Genomic DNA, 23,424 nt, shown 5'->3' with positions numbered 1-23,424 from the left:
TGACAGAGCGAGATTCTGTCTATAAATGAACGTATAAAACTACGGATGAATATCCATTACTAACACAGACACAAAAGTACTTGAAAGGTTGGCTTAATATTATAATAATATTACTGTCCCACAGTATTAAGTATAGGACATTAACCTCACAATCAACCTTAACAGAAGCAGAAAAAAAGCACTTGACAAAATCTAATGCCTATTCACAACAAAAACTCTTAGCAAACTACGAGCAGATAAAAAATTACTCAAACTGATAAAAGGTATCTACAAAAAACCTCACAGCCAACACCATACTTAATTGTGAAGGACTAAACAAATACTCTTCACATATAAGAAGTTGCTTTTACCACTTCTATTTAACATTGTACTTGATCTTCTAGCTAATACAACAAAGCAAAATGTCATTCATAAATTGTTCAACTGCAGATATGATTCTACATGTAGAAAACCCCAAGAAATCCACAATAAAACAAGAATAAATAAAGAGAAGCAGTGTTAGAGATACAAGATTGATATATAAAAATCAATTGTATTTCTGTACACTATTAACAAAACAATCAAAAAATAAAATTTAAAAGCAATTCCATTCACGACAGAAATAAAAGTAACAAAATAAGAATAAATTTAACAACAGAAGTTCAAGACGTGTACACTGAAAATTACAAAACTATTGATGTTAAAAATGGCAAAGATAGTTAAAAAAGATAAAATGAATAATAGGCTAATTTAACATATGGATTTAAAATTACCAATTAAATATAGTAGTTTATCAAAATAATTCTACATTATGCCATAGCAAGGTTCATTCAAGAAAAATACAACTCAGTTTTAGAAAAAGCATAAGTATCAATTGGTGCTAAAAGGTAATTGATAAAATTCTGTTTTGCTTCTAATTAAGAAACAGTAAAGTAAAACAATTTGAATAAAATATTTTTCAAAAGTAGATATTCTAAACGGCAGAACATTAAAGCTCATTCAACTAAATGAAATAGATGGGGGAGGATATCACTAGCATAACTCTACCTTAGAGGTAGAGAATGTGATAAATCATTGGAAAAGAAGAAATGCAACAGGCAGATATCAAGTATAAACAGATAATCCAAACACTACTAAAAAGCTACTAGACTTCATGAGAAAAATTTATAAGGTCCCAAGATACAAGACAAATATCCAAATATGAATAAGTTTTGTCTATGCTTAGCAAAAAATACCTAAAAAAAGGGAGTGGAAAATAATATTTTATTAAAAATAACAAAAATGGTAACATACATAGGAAAAAAAATTGACCAGAAAAGTCCAGAACCTAAAGTAAGTAAATTATAAAATCTCATTGAAAGACAGAAAACCACCCAAACAATAGCCAGGGCACAGTGATCCCAGCACTTTGGGAAGCTGAGGCAGGCAGACTGCTTGAGCCCAGGAGTTTGAGAACAGCCGGAGCAAAATGGCAAAACCCCGTCTCTATGGAAAATACAAAAATTAGCCAGGTGTGGTGGTGCATGCCTGTAGTCCCAGCTGCTGGTGAGGCTGAGGTTGGAGGATCACTTGAGCCAGGAAGGACCAGGCTGCAGTGTGCTGTGATCATGCCACTGTACTCAATCTGGGTGACCCTGTCTCAAAAAAAAAAAAAAGAAAGAAAACCAAACCCAAACAAATAAAAAGACACCCCACGTAACTGCGGAAAGACATACTATCACAATAAGGCCAATGCTTCTAAAATCAGCAAATAAACACAAGAAAGTCTGGTAAGAATCCCAAAAGAATTTTTATAGAATTGGAAAACTATAAATCTTAAAGCTTGCATGGAAAATTAAATGAGAAAAGTAACTAAGAAATGTATGAAAATGTAGAATAGTGGGGAAAACTGCCTAGCAGATAGTGGAAGCATTTTTAAAGTAGGTTCCTATTTTCTAGGAAGGAGAAAATTTGATAATATTCATATCTGGCATTGGTACAAATTAACTAAATACTGACAAAATATTATACCCATAAATGATGGCCAGTAAGTGTCTACACACACTCAAACTCAATAAACTAAGACTATATATTTTAATTGAATACATAATATTAATAATAAAAATAACAACTATAAGAACTTTACACAAAGAATCTTTTTTCCATAATCCTCAGAAGAGCCCCGAACAGCTCTACCTCTATGTTAAAGATAAAAAACTTGGGAGAAAGTTAAAGAATTTGCTCAAGGTCACATTTCTAACCAGTGACAAAGTATTTAAATAAGACAGAAGTAGGTTCAAATGAAAACAGCATGTAATCATTAAAAATAAATTCTATATGCTAAAAAGAAGAGAATTTTGCTCACATCTACATGTTAGTCCATGTCCTCCTTAAACTGAACTATGAAATTATGTCAGTAGCCCAGTGACATAGTGAGTTGAATAAAAGCAAAAAGTATAGTGACATGGTTTAAATTATGCATTTCCTTTTTAAAAGTTGCTATTGTCTCCATCATATGGTGCTAGCTTGTATTTTGTAAAATCCTGATATTATTAATAAAAAATAAGACTCACCATTCAGAAGCCAAATTACAAGTATTTACTATTTTAGTAAATATTCAAGAGGGAAAAATATCAAAGATAAAAATTTTAAGGGTAGGGTGACCATTTGATTTATCGTCCAACTCATGACACTTTTGTGAATGAAAGAGGGTACTAATAGTAAATACAATGGTACAAACAGTGTGAACTAGAACTGACCCAGGCAAATACAGACATATGGTCACCCTAGTTAAGAAAAATAATTTACCTAATGATTATTTGGTAATGATAATCATAGCAAACTTTTTTGAATACTTCCTATGTTAGCATGAACTCCATGATACAAGACTATGCTTATTCACTGTCCCTAGATGAGTGCTCTGTGCATAGTAGGGACTCAATAAATAATTGTTGGAAGAACAGTTTGCCTTAAAAAAAAAGTGTTCCTGTGTCTGTACAATATAGCTTAACAGTAGCTTGTTTAAATGTTATTACGACCTTAAGTTTGTGAATAAGTAATAAGCATTAACTCATGCATATAAACACTAAGAACGATGATAAAAATTAACAAATTCATATCTATGTATTAAAGACAGGTGACAGAATAGTGCAATTAAGGTACAGCACTAAATGAATAATGATGGCATACTGCATATACTTTTAATTTATAGTCTAATAATGAAAACAATATTTAAACCTACAAAAGAATTATTTGTTTTAAAATGCTCTCCTATCCTTACCATGATATTCAACCAACATCAAAGGAAGACAAATCTGCTTTCATTTCTTACCTGCACAGCCGAAAGCCAAATGGTATCTGGAAGAGGGGCTGAATTTAACACAGCACACATTAGCCTTTGCCTCAATGCTTGCCACTGAGTTGTCTAGATTGGTAGACCACAGCTTCACTAAGGGCAAAGGACAATAAAAACAAAAACAGAAACAAATAATACATTAGTAAATGCTTGGGAAAGTTTGCTTATTGCTCCAGAAATCTTTGTATGCCAATCTAAAACATTCAGTTTACTAGGACTAACAGTGTTAAAGATGAATGTATTTGTTTGTTCTCACATTGCTAATAAAAAGATACCTGATACTGAGTAATTTATTAAAAAAAAAAAAAAAGGTTTCATTGACTCACAATTCCACATGGCTGAGGAGGACTCACAACAACGGCAGAAGGCAAATGAGGAGCAAAGTCATGTCTTACATGGCAGCAGGCAAGAGAACGTGTGCAGGGGAACTCCCATTTATAAAATCATCAGATCTCATGAGATTTATTCACTATCACAAGAAGAGTATGGGGGAAACTGCCTGCTGTGATTCAGTTATCTCCATATGGCCCCATCCTTGACACATGGGGATTATTATAATTCAAGGTGAGATCTGGGTGGGGACACAGCCAAACCATATCACTGAATGACTGAATAATACAATAACATTAAAACTAAGAGAGCTTAGTTTCAACGTCAAAAATCAATATAGAAAAAAAGGTTGGGCACGGTGGCTCATGACTGTAATCACAGCACTTTGGGAGGCTGAGGCAGGAGTTAAGAGACCAGCCTGGGCAACATGGTGAAACCCCGTCTCTACTAAAAATACAAAAGTTAGCTGGGCATGGTGGTGCAGGCCTGTAGTCCCGGCTACTTGGGAAGCTGAGGTGGAATAATCACTTGAGCCCAGGAGGCAGAGGTTGCAGTGAGCTGAGATCATGCCACCAAAAAAAAAGAAACTAAAAAAAAGAAAAATCAATATAAATAAATAATAAATTTATACGGAGAGGTAACATAGACCCACAACTAAGACATAAAAGACAGGAACAAAAAAAGTAATCTGGAGCTAGGTGGTATATTTGTTTTTCTTTTTTTTATATATATATATATATAACTATATATATAGTTATATAAATACATTAGTATTATTTTTATTTCTTTCTTTCCATTTTTTTTTTTTTCCCTGAGACAGGGTCTCCTCACTCTGTCATCCAGGCTGGAATGCAGTGGCACATTCATGCCTCACTTCCTCTACCTCCTAGGCTCAGGTGATTCTCCCCACTCAGCCTCCCAGGTAGCTAGATGTGTGCAACCATGCCTGGCTTTTTTCTGTTTTTTTTTTTTGGTAAACAAAGGGTTTCGTCACGTTGCTGAGATTGGTATCAAATTCCTGGGCTCAAGCAATCTGCCCACCTCAGCCTCCCAAAATGTTGGGATTACAGATGTGAGCCACTGGGCCCAGCCAATTTTCTTTAAATGTATGTATGAGTGTATACTGATATACATCATAAATATGAAAACATACACAAACATCTTTAAAGCACTTGGAAACTGTTCTTATTTTCTCCTTCAATTAAGAATTTCGTGATTTTAAATTTTTATGTAGTAATTCAGTGATATGGCTTAAATACGTCTAAAGTAATATATTCTAGAATTTTTTAGCTAAACTTCAAAATTTTGGTTTTGTATTTGATATGTAGTCTAATCCAGTGAAATATATTAAAATTTGTAATGATTAGGGAGAGCAAAGCTGACTAAACAAAATAGGCCTGATTTGAAAGCAGAAGCAGAAAATGAGTTGCCATTTTACAAAGGTACCAGAGCAAATATCATATCATTTTTCAACAATAAAAATGTCTTAGCAGACAACAGGATACACCCATAAAACAGATTTTCAATATATAAGTTGCCATCCTGGATGCACATTAGAATAAATAAATGAACATTAACAACGACAAAATCTTCCTATCCGTATTTCGATCTGCCCCAAAGTCCCATCCAGGACAATACCCAGATAGGGTACAAGTACTGGTGTTTTTTTAAAAAGCTCTCCAGGTGATTCTAACACGCATTTGGAGTTGGAAACCAGTATTGGGAATGGAAGTATAGAAAAAATCTTAGAATATTTTTAGAAATACTGATACAGTAACCTGTAGACGGAAGTGAATAAAGTAAGTAAAACTGATTCCAATAAATACCACTTCCATGAAATGGGATTACATAAGAATTTATTTCAATATGTGAAATCTCCAAGTAGAAATTAATCATTATCAAAAAACGTTGCTAATTTACAATCTGATAAATTAGCTTTCCCACAGTAAACTAAGATGCTCATTGTTAAAATAAGAATCATTATTATTAGTAGTAGCAGTTTTTGAGACAAGGTCTCACTCTGCCACCCAGCCTGGAGTGCACTGGAATGATCATAGCTCACTGCAGCCTTGCACTCCTGGATTCAAGTGAGATCCTCCCATCTAAGCCTCCCAAATAATTGAGACTACAGGTGCACACCACCACGCCTGGCTAATGTTTTTTTTTTTTAATGTAGAGATGGAATAAGATTTTTAAATAGCAATATTTGATTTGTTCCACGTTATTCTACAGTAAGAATGATATGCTATTTCAATCAAAACACAATCATTTGGTCAATCACGACATACAATTCTAAGATGAGATGGTTACCTGGAATTAAAAGTCAATATGCCAAACATAGCACTTAAAGATCAGATTATTAAGTGGATTTTGACTGGATTATAGCCTAACAGCCTAGGCCCAAAGGTAATTCACAATAGATAAGTATGGAGCACTTACTGTGTGCATAACCCCACTTATAATCACTAAAAACCTTTAAAAACAAGCAGTATGTATCAGTGTTTTATGTCAAATTAAATGTAAGTGAGAAAAAAAAACAGTACTGAGAGAATGATAGTTAAGCTGGAAGTGTGGCAGGTCTTTTCTAATTTCATGGTAATTTTCTCAATGCAGTAATCATTAATATTATTTAAATAAGTCACAACATTAACCACCATGATTATAATTTTTAATATATAAGATATTAGAATTCAATGTAACTGTCTGAGCTACAAGCGTAACTAAGACTAAAAATACTGTAAAGATACACTGAATGAACACAGCATGGAAAAGTTGTATAGAGATTATAATAATTTCAGAGTGGTTATTAAACAAAACAGGTGTTGTGTTCCCCAAAAAGACATGTTTAAGTCCTAACCCCAGGTACTTGTGATTATCACCTTATTTGGAAATAGGGTATTTACAGATGTAATAAAGTTAAAATTAGGTCAGACTAGTTTAGGATGGGTCCTAAATCCATTGACTGGTGTCTTTATAAGGAGAGACAGATTTAGAGACAAAGGCACAGTGAGAAGAAGGCCATGTGTGACGCGAGCCGAGACTGGAGTGATACAGCTACAAGCCAAGAAATGATAAGAATGACTGTCAATAACCAGAAATTAGGAAGGAGACAAGAAATAATTTTTCCCCAGAGCTTTCACAGAGAGTGTGGCCCTGACAACAATCTAATTTTGGGCTTCTGGTCTCCAGTACTATGAGAGAAAAAATTTCTGTTGTCTTAAGCCAGCCTGTTTGGGGTATGTTTTCTTATGGTAGCCCTAAAAACTAACACAACAAATATAATGAGATAATATTAAAATCTACTTAATATCCTAAGATGGCATCACAGATCGAAAGATAAAATAGTATACTCTTTGGAAGGAAGTGTAGAAGAAATCAACAAGTGTGAGAAGAAACTAAGCCAAATATAAATGAAGTGATCCTCAAAATAAGGACAGTATATAAATTAATAAGAACACCTTTACTGTTACTTTTTCCTTACAAGGATGGTAGTAAGAATTTCATTTAACGTCAAAAATTTAAATTTCAGAATTCATTGATGAAAATTCCCTTTGAAAGGAAAAGTAAATTTAAAAGAAAATGTCATCTTCTAGGTGAAGAGCTAAAGCTATTAAATCAAATAAAATACACTGTATTTATTTAAATATGGCCTCCTTTGGCTCTCAGTAAATAATCAAAAGAGTAAACATTAGGAAAATCATATCATAGTTAGGAGGTTAAAACAAAGAAACATATTGTATCTAGTCGGCCATAAATTTGTTACTTAAGTGTTCTATACAAGTTTTATTTCTTTAATGTTAATGGATAAAGAAGTGTCTTTTCTTTAAGTGTCACCAAATTTTTCAGTTCAATTCTGAAATACTGAATCTTAAAAAATCCAACTACACTACAGAATAAACTCTATCATCTGATAATCTGTAAAATTTGGGTGAATCATTCCCTAAAGTATTTTGCTAAAATTGTTTCCAAAAATAGAGAACAAGATATTGCTTATCTATAATAACATCACAATCAGTTCCAATGTGCAAGGTTTATGTTTCTGAGTTTCTCTGACAGGGCCTACTGCATGTCTATTTGCACCAAAGTATCCTAAGAAAGAATTCATTACCAAAGAAAAATAAAACAGGGACAGAAGTTTGACACAGTAAAACAGCCCAAAGCTTTAATGAGGATGTGCAAATATGAGTTAAGTTTCATATGTAATTCTTCTAGACCCACTTCTAAACTACTGTCCAGGTCCTACAGAAAACAGAAAGTTATCCATATGAGTAAAAAGGGAGAATGCCATTTCAACAAAAACTACCATAACACTGAGGGGCAATGTGTATTGTTTTATACCTCTATAAAAAGTATGAACGACTGAATACAAAGATGTAAACTTTAATACTGTTTACCAAACATAAATAAGCTTGACTCTTGAACTTCGTCAAAGGGAAACAACAGACCCTGTATTAGTAGCTAGACACTGTCATAGAGCAAACTGCCCTAAAGCTTAGTTACTTAAAGCAGCAAACATTTACTATCTCACACGGTTTTAGAGGCCAAGAATCTCAGAGCAGGTAAGCCGGGTAGTTTTGGCTCAGTCTCAACAGACTGTAGTTGAGCTGTCCACTAGGACTCTAGACTATTAGAGTCCCGTACTCTACCACTTCCAAGTTCACTCAACATGACTTTTGGCATAAGACTTCAGTTCCCCACCATGTGAGCTTGCGACAATGCGATGGTTTCTCCCAAATCGAGTGACTTCGAAGAGAGAAAATGATGAAGATAGAGGCTACAGTGTCTTTTATAACCTAATTTTAGAAGAGATATCTACTGGCCACATAGATGAAGCCTGGAACAAGGTAGGTGAAGGCGAACTACACAAGCATAAGAATACCAGGAGACAGAGATCCCTGGAGGCCATGATGGATGCTGATCAACATAAGTCTAACATTTCATTTAAATTCAGCAGAGAATATATGTAGTAAAGTTTTAACTTATAGGAGAGGTAACTGCCTCTAAAGTTATAAATTATAACTGTTATAATGCCATTTGTTAATTTACATTTACTTATTTAATCTGCTGATGAAAAAGCGGAAGCATTACAATCAGCATGAGTTTTACTAATTGATTTCTAAAATCTACCAAGACTTCATGGTTGTCACTTGTGCATTAACCTATGCAACTAATAAAATTTGGAATGAAGGGTCAGGTGTGGTGGCTCATGCCTGTAATCCCAGCACTTTGGGATGCCGAGGTGGGTGGATCACTTAAGGTCAGGAGTTCGAGACCAGCCTGACCAACATGGTGAAACTCGATCTCTATTAAAAAAAAAATACAAAATTAGCCAGCTGTAGGGGGCATGGGGCATGCCTGTAACCCCAGCTACTTGGGAGGCTGAGGCAGGAGAACTGCTTGAACCCAGGTGGTGGAGGTGGCAGTGAGCTGAGATCATGCCACTGCACTCCAGCCTGGGCAACGAGAGCTAAACTCTATCTCAAAAAAAAATAATAATAAATAAACAAATGATAATAATAATAATACTAAAAAGGAAATGTGGAACGAAGAAGAACCTGTAACTTCTGTTATCATACAGTCTAAATTCTTCAAACTCACATTTAAAGAAAAATACCTTTAAAGAATGTGTTTAATTCAAAGGCAAGATTATTTATTGCAAATAATTCTCAGGTTACATTTTTTTTTTGAGACGGAGTTTTGCTCTGTCGCCCAGGTTGGAGTGCAGTGGTGTGATCTCGGCTCACTGCAAGCTCCACCTCCTGGGTTCATGGCATTCTCTTGCCTCAGCCTCCCAAGTAGCTGGTACTACAGGCGCCCACCACCACGCCCGGCTAATTTTTTGTATTTTTAGTAGAGACGGGGTTTCACCGTGTTAGCCAAAATGGTCTCCATCTCCTGACCTCTTGATTCACCCGCCTCGGCCTCCCAAAGTGCTGTAATTACAGGCGTGAGCCACTGCGCCCGGCGCAGGTTACATATTTAAAAAGGAAAATATATTTCTCCAAAAGAACCTTTAAAATGACTCATGAAATTCCTTTCTGGTTAGCTGCTACATATTGATGGTTCTTTAACATGCAATTATGTACATATATACTTGGAACTAAATTATTTTTAAAATACACAGCATATGTAGGAAAAATATCATTCACATGAACTCAGTTTTTATTTAAGCAATGAAAAAAATAGCCGTTTAAAAAATTCCTGTTAAAAATTTACTAAATACAAAATATATAAAATAAGCAAAATATATTTGTATAAAAGTGATTTAAAATATTCTCTAACTATAAAGTTATCACAAAGACAATATTTTATATGATCACCAGACAGACAAGAATAATAAATACATTTAAGTAACACTAAATAATACTCTTGAGATGGGCTTAAAAGCATTTGAGACTTTTACTGCCAAGCTAAAAGAGTAAGCCAGTCTCTCTCACTGTGAGTTTACCCTGGACAACATCCAAAAAACAGAAGCAGCTATATGAGGAAACTGAAAAAGTAAACAAAAACAGTCATTTCCAGGAGAGAATTCTACACTTAAATGAAATTCAGGGGAAGAAGAGTACCATTTTTCCCCCTCTCTTCTCCCTTGGCAAGCTAAAGTCAGCACCTTAAGCAGCAAACACTAAGGAAAATCCGTGTGTTTAGCAATGGCTTCTGCAAACCAGGTGATTGGGAATAATTTTTTACTTCTGACTTATTCTTTTCCTCCTCCAACTTTTCCCCATGGGTGGGCTTCAGTTACAGAGCTACAACAGTATAAGAAGCTAATACTCAGAGTAAAACTCTGTGTGTATAAAAAGGAGCATCTATGATATAATGAAAATGAAAAAGGAGAATCCCCATTTTATTTTTCTTATCTATTCTCTTGCTTCTTTGCCCTTGTGGCAGGCCCTACTAACAGAATTCAGCAGTAGACTGGGCACCAAAGTCTCCTAAAATGAAACAACCCAACTTTCTTGACAAAGGATCAGTAAAATGGGGCCCTGGGAGATAAAGAGTCAGGAAGAAACCTGGAAAGAAAGTTCTGGAGAAGGAGATTCTACAGTTCTGTGCATTCACTGGCACAGTCACTTCTGAGCTGTGTATGTGCAAGATGGACACGAAGCACAGCAGCAAATGCTACGTGCATTGAACTACAGTTGAAAAGACGACCCAAGTCCTAAAGTAAGCTCTAACTGGCATGTGTATTAGGCAGACTCAAAGTACCACAGCAAAAGCTCTGATAACTGAACTGATTGTTTCCTTTGACAAGGCAAAAATAACCTAGGGAAGGCAAGACAGAATTTACAGTCTAAATCGAAGCCAACTGATCACCTACTAAGAAACGAACCAACAAACAAAAACCCAACATTTCCCACACAATTTAAACAGGACCCAACATCTTATAACATAATATTCAAAATGGCTGAGACAACCTCAAAATTATTCAACATACAAAAACCCAGGAAAATGTGAAGAATTTTCAAAGGAAAACACAATTAACAAAGGTCAGTCCTAAGGTTTAGATGCTGGATCCCAAGATATTAAATGAAATTGATTTTAAAGCAACTATTGTAATTATACTCCATGGGGTAAAAATAAACTTAAAATTAATGGAAAGATAGAAGTACTCAGAGAATATATAGAAAGTATTTTTTTAAAAAAAGAATAAATGAAATTTTTTTGCAAAATGGAGATGACAGATGAAGGAATCATGAGCTAGAAGACAGAACAACAGAAATCACCCGATCTGAAGAGAAAAAAATATTGACAAGAAAAAGACAGAGTATGAGGCCTGTGAGACAAAACGAAAGGGTCTAATACATTAACATAATTAAAATCCCAGAGGAGAGGAAAAAGAGATTACTATCAATAGTTTGATGAGTATGTGGCAAAGTAGTTTTCAGAGGAATACTGACAGGGATAGTGATATTATATATTAACAAATGATTCAGTCCACCAAGAAGACATAACAATCCCAAATATATTTATGCACTTAACAATAGAGTTTCAAAATGTATCAGGTAAAAACACACACACAAAACAGGTAACTGAACAGAGAAATAAAATCAGACTTTAACATTTCTGTCTCATAATCAAAAAAACAAGGAGACCAAAAAAACAGCAAGCGTACAGAAAATCAGAAATACACTAGCAAAAACTTTGATCTGACACTTACAGAACACTCACCAAACAGCATTTATAGTACAGTTTCTTTTCAATGCATTTGAAATATTTATCAAGGTAGTTCATATTCTGGACCATAAAAAAATAATAAATTAAAAAATTAAAATCATGTAAAATATGTCCTTTAACTATAAAAGGATTAAGTTATAAATCAGCAACAGAATGATTTCTGAAAAGTTTAAGAAAATTTAAAAATACTTTAATCCATAGATGAACAAGAGAATAACAAGAGAAATCAAACAGAATTTTACACTGAATGGAAAAGCAAATATAATAGTCACAAAAATAATATAATAGCAAATAGTCAAGAAAACTTGTTTGCAAATTGTTTCAAAATTTGCTCAAGTAGTGTTTAATGGGAAAGGTATATAACAAAAAATGTTCAGATTAAAAAAGACAGAAATATCAATTAAATGACATAAACTTCAATCTTCAAAAAACTAGAAAGAGGGGAGGAAATTAAACCCAAAGCAAGAAGAAAAATGGGCAGAAATCAATGAAATTAAAAATAGAAAAATGCAGAAAAATCAACAGACCAAAAGTTGAGCATTTGAAAAGATTAAGAACCTAATGCCAAGGTGAACTAAATTAATAAACAATAAATAAACCAGAAGACACAAAATACCAGTTATCAGGAATAAAGGACAGGACATGACTTCATCACAGCTTCTCAGAGGAAATGGAAAAAAAAAAAAAAAAAAAAAAGCATGGCTACAAACCCTAGCGATATAGTATATTACAAATATAGACAGTTTCCAATTTAAATAGCTCAACAACTTACGATTTTTTGACTTTACGATGGTGAGAATGCAATGTGCATTCAGTAGAAATCATACTTCAAATTTTGAATTTTAATATTTCACAAGGCTAGTGATATGTGGTATGATACTCTTACTTGTATTATTCAACACTTTATTGTAAATAGTCTTTGTGTTAGATTATTTTGCTTAACTGTAGGCCAATGTAAATATTCTGAGCACATTTAAAGTAGGTTAGGCTAAGCTATGATTAGGAGTATTAAATGCATTTTCAATTTATGATGGATTTATTGGGACCGTAATCCCATTGTAAATGGAGGAGCATTTTATGTATTTTGATGCCCATAAATCTCACAACAAATAAAATGGATCAATTCCCTGAAAGAAATGAACTGTCAAATTTCACTCAAGAAGAGACAGATATGTTTATTAGTCCTGAATCTGCTAAAGAAATTTAATTCTTAGTTAAAATCTTCAAAGAAAACAACACACCCAGAAAGCTTCACTGACAAATTCTACCAAACATTTAAGAACAAAAGAATAGTAATTGTAAACAATCACGTCGAAGAAAGAAAAACACACAGCACATATGTGTTTTATGAGGCCAGCATTACCCCAATATCAAAGTCACAAAACATTACAAAAACAGAAAAATAAAGACCAGTAACCCTCAAAAACACAGATGCAAAAAATTCACCCTCTGAAAAAAACTTGAAAACCTAGAAGAAATGGATAATTTCCTGGACACTTACACTCTCCCAAGACTAAACCAGGAAGAAGTTGAATCTCTGAATAGATCAATAGCAGGCTCTGAATTGAGGCAATAATTAATAGCCTACCAACCAAAAAAAGTCCAGGACCAGATGGATTCACAGCTGAATTCTACCAGAGGTACGAGGAGGATCTGGTACCATTCCTTCTGAAACTACTCCAAACAACAGAAAAAGAGAGAATCCTCCCTAACTCATTTTATGAGGCCAACATCATCCTGGTATCAAAGGCTGGCAGAGATACAACAAAAAAAGAGAATTTTAGATCAATATCCCTGATGAACATTGATGCAAAAATCCTCAATAAAATACTGGTAAACCGAATCCAGCAGCACATCAAAAAGCTTATCCACCATGATCAAGTGGGCTTCATCCCTGGGATGCAAGGCTGGTTCAACATACGCAAATCAATAAACGTAATCCAGCATATAAACAGAACCAAAGACAAAAACCACATGATTATCTCAATAGATGCAGAAAAGGCCTTTGACAAAATTCAACAGCCCTTCATGCTAAAAACTCTCAATAAATTCGGTATTGATGGAACCTATCTCAAAATAATAAGAGCTATTTATGACAAACCCACAGCCAATATCATACTGAATGGGCAAAAACTGGAAGCATTCCCTTTGAAAACTGGCACAAGACAGGGATGCCCTCTCTCACCACTCCTATTCAATATAGTGTTGGAAGTTCTGGCTAGGGCAATCAGGCAAGTGAAAGAAATAAAGAGTATTTAGTTAGGAAAAGAAGAAATCAAATTGTCCCTGTTTGCAGATGACATGATTGTATATTTAGAAAACCCCATCGTCTCAGCCCAAAATCTCCTTCAGCTGATAAGCAACTTCAGCAAAGTCTCAGGATACAAAATTAATGTGCAAAAATCACAAGCATTCTTATACACCAGTAACAGACAAACAGAGAGCCAAATCATGAATGAACTCCCATTCACAATTGCTTCAAAGAGAATAAAATACCTAGGAATCCAACTGACAAGGGATGTAAAGGACCTCTTCAAGGAGTACTACAAAACACTGCTTAGTGAAATAAAAGAGGACACAAACAAATGGAAGAACATACCATGCTCGTGGTTAGGAAGAATCAATATCATGAAATGGCCATACTGCCCAAGGTAATTCATAGATTCAATGCCATCCCCATTAAGCTACCAATGACTTTCTTCACAGAATTGAAAAAAACTGCTTTAAAGTTCATATGGAACCAAAAAAGACCCCACATTGCCAAGACAATCCTAAGCCAAAGAACAAAGCTGGAGGCAACACGCTACTTGACTTCAAACTATACAACAAGGCTACAGTAACCAAAACAGCATGGTACTGGTACCAAAACAGAGATATAGACCAATGGAACAGAACAGAGTCCTCAGAAATAATACCACACATCTACAGCCATCTGATCTTTGACAAACCTGACAAAAACAAGAAATGGGGAAAGGATTCCCTATTTAATAAATGGTGCTGGGAAAACTGGCTAGCCCTAAGTAGAAAGCTGAAACTGGATCCTTTCCTTACTCCTTATATGAAAATTAATTCAAGATGGATTAGAGACTTAAATGTTAGACCTAAAACCATAAAAACCCTAGAAGAAGACCTAGGTAATACCATTCAGGACATAGGCATGGGCAAGGACTTCATGTCTAAAACACCAAAAGCAATGAGAACAAAAGCCAAAATTGACAAATGGGATCTAATTAAATTAAAGAGCTTCTGCACAGCAAAAGAAACTACCATCAGAGTGAACAGGCAACCTATAGAATGGGAGAACATTTTTGCAATCTACTCATCTGACAAAGGGCTAATATCCGGAACCTACAAAACACTCAAACAAATTTACAAGAAAAAACAAACAACCCCATTAAAAAATGGGCAAAGGATATGAACAGACACTTCTCAAAAGAAGACATTCATACAGCCAACAGACACATGAAAAAATGCTCATCATCACTCGCCATCAGAGAAATGCAAATCAAAACCACAATGAGATACCATCTCACACCAGTTAGAATGGCAATCATTAAAAAGTCAGGAAACAACAGGTGCTGGAGAGGATGTGGAGAAACAGGAACACTTTTATACTGTTGGTAGGACTGTAAACTAGTTCAACTATTGTGGAAAACTGTGGCGATTCCTCAAGGATCTAGAACTAGAAATACCATTTGACCCAGTCATCTCATTACTGGGTACATATCCAAAGGATTATAATTCATGCTGCTATAAAGACACATGCACATGTATGCTTATTGCGGCACTATTCACAATAGCAAAGACGTGGAATCAACCCAAATGTCCATCAGTGACAGACTGGATTAAGAAAATGTGGCACATATACACCATGGAATATTATGCAGCCATAAAAAAGGATGAGATCGTGTCCTTTGTAGGGACATGGATGCAGCCGGAAATCATCATTCTCAGCAAACTATTGCAAGAACAGAAAACCAGACACCGCATGTTCTCACTCATAGGTGGGAATTGAACAATGAGATCACTTGGATACAGGAAGGGGAACATCACACACCAGGGCCTATGGTGGGGAGGGGGGAGGGGGGAGGATAGCATTAGGAGATATACCTAATGTAAATGATGAGTTAATGTGTGCAGCACACCAACAAGGCACATGTATACATATGTAACACACCTGCACGTTGTACACATGCACCCTAGAACTTAAAGTATAAAAAACAAAAAACAAAAAACAAACAAAAAAAAACTCTTAGAAGAAAACTTATGGGAAAACCTTCATGACACTGGATTTGGCAATGATTTCTTGGATAGGACACCAATGGCATAGACAACACAAGAAAAAATAAACAAACTGACACGCTGGACTTCTTCAAAATCAAAAAAAATTTTGTGCATCAAATAACTCTATAAAAAAACTAAAATAAATATATCTATTGTAACATGGTGCTCTCACTAATTTAGAAATTCAAGGACAATTTTTCTTTCTTTTCCTTCTTGCTCTTTCTTCTCCCTCTTCCCTCTTTTTCTCACCTCCCTTCCTCCCTCTCTCCCTCTCCCTTTCCACACCACTCTCTTCTCCCTCCCTCTCTGTCTTTCTTTTCTGAGATGGGGTCTTGCTCTGTCATCCAAGCTGGGGTACAGTGTGGCACAATCATCAATCACTGTAACCTTGAACTCTTGGGCTCAAGAGATCCTCCTGCCGACGTCTCCCTAGCAGCTGAGACTACATGCGCACACCACCATGCCCAGCTAATTTTTAAAATTTTTTGTAGAGACAGGGTCTCATGCAGACTGGTCTCGAACTTCTGACCTCAAGCCATCCTCCTGCCTCAGCCTCCAAAATTGCTGGGATTACAGGTGTGAGCCACCATGCCTGGTTGACGATTTCTTAAATCAACGAAAAAAGATATTCCATTCTGTATATAGTATGAATAAACAACTTGCTACTCTATGGCCCAAAACTTTTTAGGGGCAATCCAGTCTTGTTTGTTTACCTTTTTACAGAATAGGCTGTGCTCCATTATTTTATTTCTTTTATGTATTAAAAAGGCCAAAGGGAAAGGTATAACATGATGTGAAATAAACTTTCCAATGCTAGAGCTATCCTTGCCTATCAAAACAATACTCTGAAAGTTACAGGCAGAAAAGAAGAAAAAGGCAAAGAAATTAAGGGTGGTAATTCTAAGATAAAATAAGTCTGTTATCATAGCTTCATACATTTAATAGTGAGAAGAACCACACCAAAACAGCACATTAAGGAAAAACAGAAAAAGTGAATAGTAAAGATAGATACACAAGAAACAGAAAAGAAAGGTCAATTAAATTGGCAAAAAGTGATGTAGAATTTTGCCTTGATATATAATGAACTTCATTAAGAGATTTTAGTATACAATAGAAATTTAATAAAATACAATGCAGCATACAGACATTTCTAAATATTTCCAGGAAAAAAAAGGTTATTCGGTGGTATATCTGTCTAAAGGACTTGGTTATAAGATAGCAGCAATTCTAAATGTCTCCATGTGGAATGAATCTAAAAACATCATTAAAATGAGGATGCAGTATATTCATTTTTCATTCACTCAAGAAGAGAAATCACTTTCTCTGCTTGGATTTTTTTTTTTTTTTTTTTTTTTGACAGAGTCTTGCTCTATCATGCAGGCTGGAGTGCAAAGGCAAGATCTAGACTCACTACAACCTCTGCCTTCTGGGTTCAAACAATTCTCACGCCTCAGCCATCCCCAGTAGCTAGGACCACAGGCATGCACCACCACACCTGGCTAATTTTTGTATTTTTAATAGAGACAGGGTTTCACCACATTGGCCAGGCTGTTCTCAAACTTCTGGCCTCAAGTGATCCACCCACCTGAGTCTCTCAAACAAAGTGCTGGGATTACAAGCGTGAGCCATTGGGCCTGGCCCCTGCTTGGATTTTTAAAAAAATAATCAGTAGGCTGGGTGTGGTGGCTCACACCGGTAATTCCAGTACTTTGGGAAGCCGAAGCAGGTGGATCACTGGAGGTCAGGAGTTCCAGACCAGCCTGGCCAGCATGGTGAAACCCCATCTCTACTAAAAATTTTTTTTAAATTAGCTGGGTGAGGCCAGGAGCAGTGGCTTACATCTGTAATCCCAGCACTTTGAGAGGCTGAGGCAGCTGGGTCATGAGGTCAGTTTGAGACCAGCATGCCCAGTATGGTAAAACCCCATCTCTACTAAAAATACAAAAATTAGCTGGACACGGTGGCATGCACCTGTAGGTCCAGCTACTCAGGAGGCTGAGGCAAAAGAATCACCTGAACCCGGGAGGCAGAGGTTGCAGTGAGCCAAGATCACCCCACTGCACTCCAGCCTGGGCAGCAGAGCGAGATTCCGTCTCAAAAAAAAAAAAAAAAAAAAAAAATTAGCTGAGTGTGGTGGTGCACACCTATAATTCCAGCTACATGGGAGGCTGAGGAAGGAGAATCGCTTGAACCTGGGAGGTGGAGGTTGCAGAGAGCCGAGATTGCATCACTGCACTCCAGCCTGGGCAACAGGCTTATGTCAAAAAAAAAAAAAAAAAAAAAGTGGCTCATGCCTGTAATCCCAGCACTTTGAGAAGCCGTCAGCAAAGCAGATCACAGATCACTTGAGGTCAGGAGTACAGTACCAGCCTGGCTAACACAGTGAAACCCCGTCTCTACCAAAAATACAAAAAATTAGCCAGGCATGGTGGTGTGTGGCTGTAATCCCAGCTACCAGGAGGGTGAGGCAGGAGAATTGCTTGAACCCAGCAGGCAGAGGTTGCAGTGAGCCACAGTCATGCCACTGTACTCCAGCCTGGGTGACAGAGTGAGACTCCATCTCAAAAAATAAAACAAAACAATAATAATAATAATAATAAATAATCAGTAATCACAAAGGACATGAGTTTCAGTAAATGTTTGTATTTCTGCCAATGAAAGGAATTGAGGTTAGGAGGGCCAGGGAGAAGGAGGTGCTGAGAAAGAGATTCAAATAGTACCTTTAGCATCATCAGAACCTGAAGCCAAGAGTTTAGGATCCATCAAATTAAAGTCAACACTCCAACACCTCTTCTCATGCTCCTGGAAGCAGAAAGAAGACAGTAGCCTCAGACAGAATAGAGATCTCAAAATGAATAAAGCAAGAAAAAAAAAAAAACTGGTATCAATTTATTGTTATGGGGAGAGGGAAGGAGAACAGGCTAGAAAACAAATGAAAAGCAAATAAGATGTTGACATAAAGTATGTCCAAAACTTTTAATATACACATTTACCGAAATTATTGCTTTCAGAAATTTATTTGATGCATTCTACAAAGACCAAAGTCTGAAGAAATGCTTCAGAAAAGTATCTGGTACCAAAAAAAGGAGACTGAAAAAAAAAAGTATTTGGTATTGCACAGGTGTTACACAGGTATAAAAAGTACTAAATAGTGGCTTCAAATCTGTAATTATAAAGCACATGAAGTTCTAAAAGTTTTAACAAAATAAATACATGATTCATATAACATGTAACTAGTAGCCTTATTTACCTGATAGACCTTTGACCTCTGTCCCGTGAATCCATCCCATAAAATAACAGTGCCTTCATAATCACTGCTAGCTAACAGGTTCTTATGGTAACTACTCCAACTGATACAGCTGAAAGAAATATAGTTAAAAGTTACTTTACGTAAAAATAAATAATAATGGGATAAAAAGAATTTTAATGTGTTCAGAAAGATTTGCACTATTTTAAAACGGCCTCTATCAGTTCACAATCATTATTCTGCCCACAACATACCTGGGAAAAGATGTATCAATAATTTTGAAATTTTAAAAATAAAAATTAACAAGTAATGACCCTAACCACTTTTTACTGTGATCACTAGCTGTTAAGATGGATGTGAGTCTAGAGCTATCACTGGCCATCTTTGATACATAAGCAAAGGATGTCTATCAGTGAAGGTGATACTGTCTAGAGGGCTCAAGGCATACCATTGCAGAATGACAGACCTGATGAGACTGTTTAACGCCCTGGATCCAGTTGTGCCAAATCATATAAGCCAAATAAACTACAGTGAATTGGGTTTCTGTATTTACATCCCAAAAGTCTTGACTTGAGTAATTATAACTTACGACTACAGTTCCAATTAAAAGCATCTAAAAGTTAGAATAAAACTTTTATCATTTATGGTTCTGGCTATTCTCAAGTGCTCCAAAAGTCTACATCATCTAAAAACTTCTGCTGAGATACATATCTGCATCATGCATATAGTAAAGGGAATGTATACTATGGAAGAAGCTACTTAGAAGGCAGTTAATGTAGGTAACTTCTAAGATATGAACACAAGGTCTTTTGCTTTCTACTAGTTGCACTGATGCTAAATTTCAGAGACTGGAAGAGTTCATTTACATTTTTAAATACTTTTAATTAGAATTTCTGGTAGAAATTATGTGGAACAGTTAAGAGCCACAATTTGAATTTAGGTAGACTTGAGTTCAAATTCCAGATCTGTTACTTACTTGCTGTGGCTCTGGCTAATTTAGTTCACTTTCACAGCAGATGTGCTCCAAATCTATTTTAGGAATCCTTAAGTATTGATTCTTTCAGCCCCAGGCCCACCGCTTTCAGCCTTGAGCGCTTTCACTATTTATTACAATGCACCAGGAAGTATTGCACATTTTTACATGTATAATTACAGAACAGGTAGATAGCACATTTAAACCTTCTAATTCACGTTTTCATTATGTAATACATTATGAGTACTTGCTATGGGCCAAGTATTGTTCTGAGTGCATTATGGGGATTTTTCAAAAGTACAATCCTATTAAATAGGTATTACTATTGTGGCCTCCATTTTATAAATAAGGAGCATGAAATGTTTAAGGGCACATACTCTAGAACCAAACTACTTCAGTCTGAATCCTGGCTCCTCTATATAAACGTATATAATCTTAGGCAGGTTATTTACCTTTCTGTGCTCAGCTTTCTTTGTATAAAATGGAGCAATAATGATAACTATCTCATAGGTCTCCTAAAGACAAAGCACTTAGGATAATGCATGATATATAAGAATTCAATAAAGTTGTATCTAATTCATGTTATATCCTCTTCATTTAGGACATAAACTATAACAGATTCTCAATGACGAGTGCCACAAATGAATGGGGAAGCTCACCAATTATCAATATAGTATTTTTATAAATGAACTAGAAAAAAGAAAGATATAACAAATAAATTATACAAAGACTGTAACAAACATACTATGTATGTCATTCATAAAGATAAAAAAGGTTCAAGGATGGCTATTTTGAAAATGTTCAAAGTTCTATACAAAGTTATTATTAGATGATTTCCTCATATATTTCTCTTTTAAAGCCAACGCTCGTGATAACAGCTTGGGAAGCTTGTTTAGAAAAAAAAAAGAAAAAGCAGATTCTAGAATTTTTCTGAGATTTTTTGGGGAGCAGATCAGGAGTAGAGTCTTAAAATACTGTTAATGTTTAAGAGTATTTTAGGTTTAAAATACTGTTAATGTTTAAGAGTATTTTAGGTTTGAAAAGCACTCCTTATAAAGTATAATCTCTAATACAGAAAACATAAACACCATTCCTTCAGTGAAAAGCAGAATATTATTGTAAAAAAAATTCTTAAAACTAGAAACAATTCTAATATGTTGAGATATGTGCATGCTAGGGGAAAAATTCATGATGTTTAAATACTATTCATAAGCTACATTAATCCTTATTCAGTACTCCACAGAGTCTCCAATAACCATCTCCAACAAACAACTTTATTTGATTAAATGAAAGAATAACTTTCATTTGGCAACTGGAAAAAAAAAAAGGCTAACCTCACAAGAAAAAAGCAACCAATATCTGTAAGAAAGATGATCTAAGTAATAATATATACTCTGTATACATAGTACAATTATAGTGTTCACCATGAATGAGCAAAAAGTGTCATGCAAAGGTAAAATAATTTCTTGATAATTACACATGCAGATTGTTATATATATACTACATCATGCCAAGAAAATATGTAAATACCTGATTTTCGAATTGCAGGTCATTTCATTCTCAGGATAATGAATATCCACTGCATCCTGGATGACAGTGCCATATTCATAGACTTTAATCTTCTTTGTAACCCCAGCAATTGCAAAATAGTCACAATCCCGGTCAAATTCAATACTAAGGGGAAAAAGTGTATGACAACATTTCAGAATTTGCAACTTTCTATTTCTAAAGTAATTCTGTCTACAAGGATAAAAGATCTACTTCAAATGCCTTCAAATTGTACTAGGCCTCATAACACATATCAAATTAAAAGTGGTTGAGATTTGTGTATATCTACACAATTGTGCACAGGTGTACTTTTGTTCCTAGACACCTGACATGCTTTTCATTCAGTTCTAATAACCATGTTACAGCTTACTGAGAAAGATTTAATGGCGTGAATCATTTGATATACTAAAAGCATGCCAAAAAACAATTATCAACTAATGTTTGATACATTCTAGTTATTTCCCTGCCATTTTGTGAAGACGGTAGAATTTCACAATATTCAATGTTATTTTTAATAAATTAGCATATAATTTGAATTACTGAAGCAATTGGGTGATGACAAGGGGATAGCATACAACAGAACAATTAAATTATCATTACTTTTTCCCAAATTCATACCTAATCCCCCTCCCCAAACATCTCTCTGAATTATAAAACCCCAATATGCATTCCCCATACCACAAGAGGTTAAATAAGTGAATAATCTCCCTTCCTTTAGCGTTACTTAGAGAATTCACCCTCTCTTGCTGATCATCTTTATATAAGCTCCAAAACAAGCTATTTGAAAGCAAGTACAAGATCATACTCGCTTTCATAGAACTTGGAGCCTAAGCAAAGTTGTTTTTATATAACCAGCTAGAAATCTAATTAGCCCAATGGTAGTAAAAGTTGAAATGAATCATCACACACATTATTCCTCAATATGATTTAAGCATCTTTTCTAGAGGTTTAGTGGTAAGAATTTGCACTGATCTCAATTAATTACATAATAATACCTAATATTCATTAGTCATTCACCAACTACTAAAACACTTTGCATGTATTAACTCATTTAGTTCTCATAACAACCTGTGATACATGTATTAATATTCTCTACATTTTACAGATGAGAAAACGAGGATTAGAGGTGAGGTAAATTGCCCAAAGTTAGTCAGTTTGTTAAGTGGCTGAGATGGTATTCAAACACAAAGTAGTCTGGTTTCAGTGTTGGTATTAATAATTACTATGCTTTTATCACAGATCAAAGCTCTTAATGTAAAACTCAAAGTGTAAAGGCTAAAGGTTTAAAATCTAATATGTATGAATGTGTCTTCAGTATCTATGTATGTGTGTTTCTTCTCTCAAAATGCCTAGCTAGTGCTCTGCATCTATTAAGCATTCATTTAATTCATAAAAATACAAACACCTACATACAATAATAAAAACATCCATTTTCTTAATGGATTACATGTGATATCCATTCACAGAACAGTTAATGATTAATGATTTATTAAGAAGCTTGCTGAACTGATGATGATAAGAAAGAGACACATTAAGAATATTTCAGGCTGG

The 23,424-nt window shown here is 35.1% G+C and overlaps 1 protein-coding gene across 10 annotated transcripts in view; it reads right to left on the bottom strand.

The window, feature by feature from the left end:
• The window catches only part of COP1 (COP1, E3 ubiquitin ligase), a 258,997-nt gene that overhangs the window by 83,560 nt on the left and 152,013 nt on the right, over positions 1-23,424 (bottom strand). For all 10 annotated transcript variants that reach the window (XM_025403629.1, XM_025403653.1, XM_025403683.1 and 7 more), the window contains 4 exons: positions 21,856-21,999; positions 19,356-19,464; positions 18,826-18,907; positions 3,290-3,406 (listed from right to left, as the gene is read on the bottom strand). In XM_025403629.1, the coding sequence (XP_025259414.1) occupies positions 3,290-3,406; positions 18,826-18,907; positions 19,356-19,464; positions 21,856-21,999 (452 nt within the window). The remainder of the gene's footprint in view (positions 1-3,289; positions 3,407-18,825; positions 18,908-19,355; positions 19,465-21,855; positions 22,000-23,424) is intronic.

This window comes from Theropithecus gelada, chromosome 1 (assembly GCF_003255815.1).
Source record: "Theropithecus gelada isolate Dixy chromosome 1, Tgel_1.0, whole genome shotgun sequence".
NCBI classification, from domain to species: Eukaryota; Metazoa; Chordata; class Mammalia; order Primates; family Cercopithecidae; genus Theropithecus; species Theropithecus gelada.
Note: the sequence above shows the minus strand (reverse complement) of the source record. Positions and strands in the feature narration are given on the sequence as shown.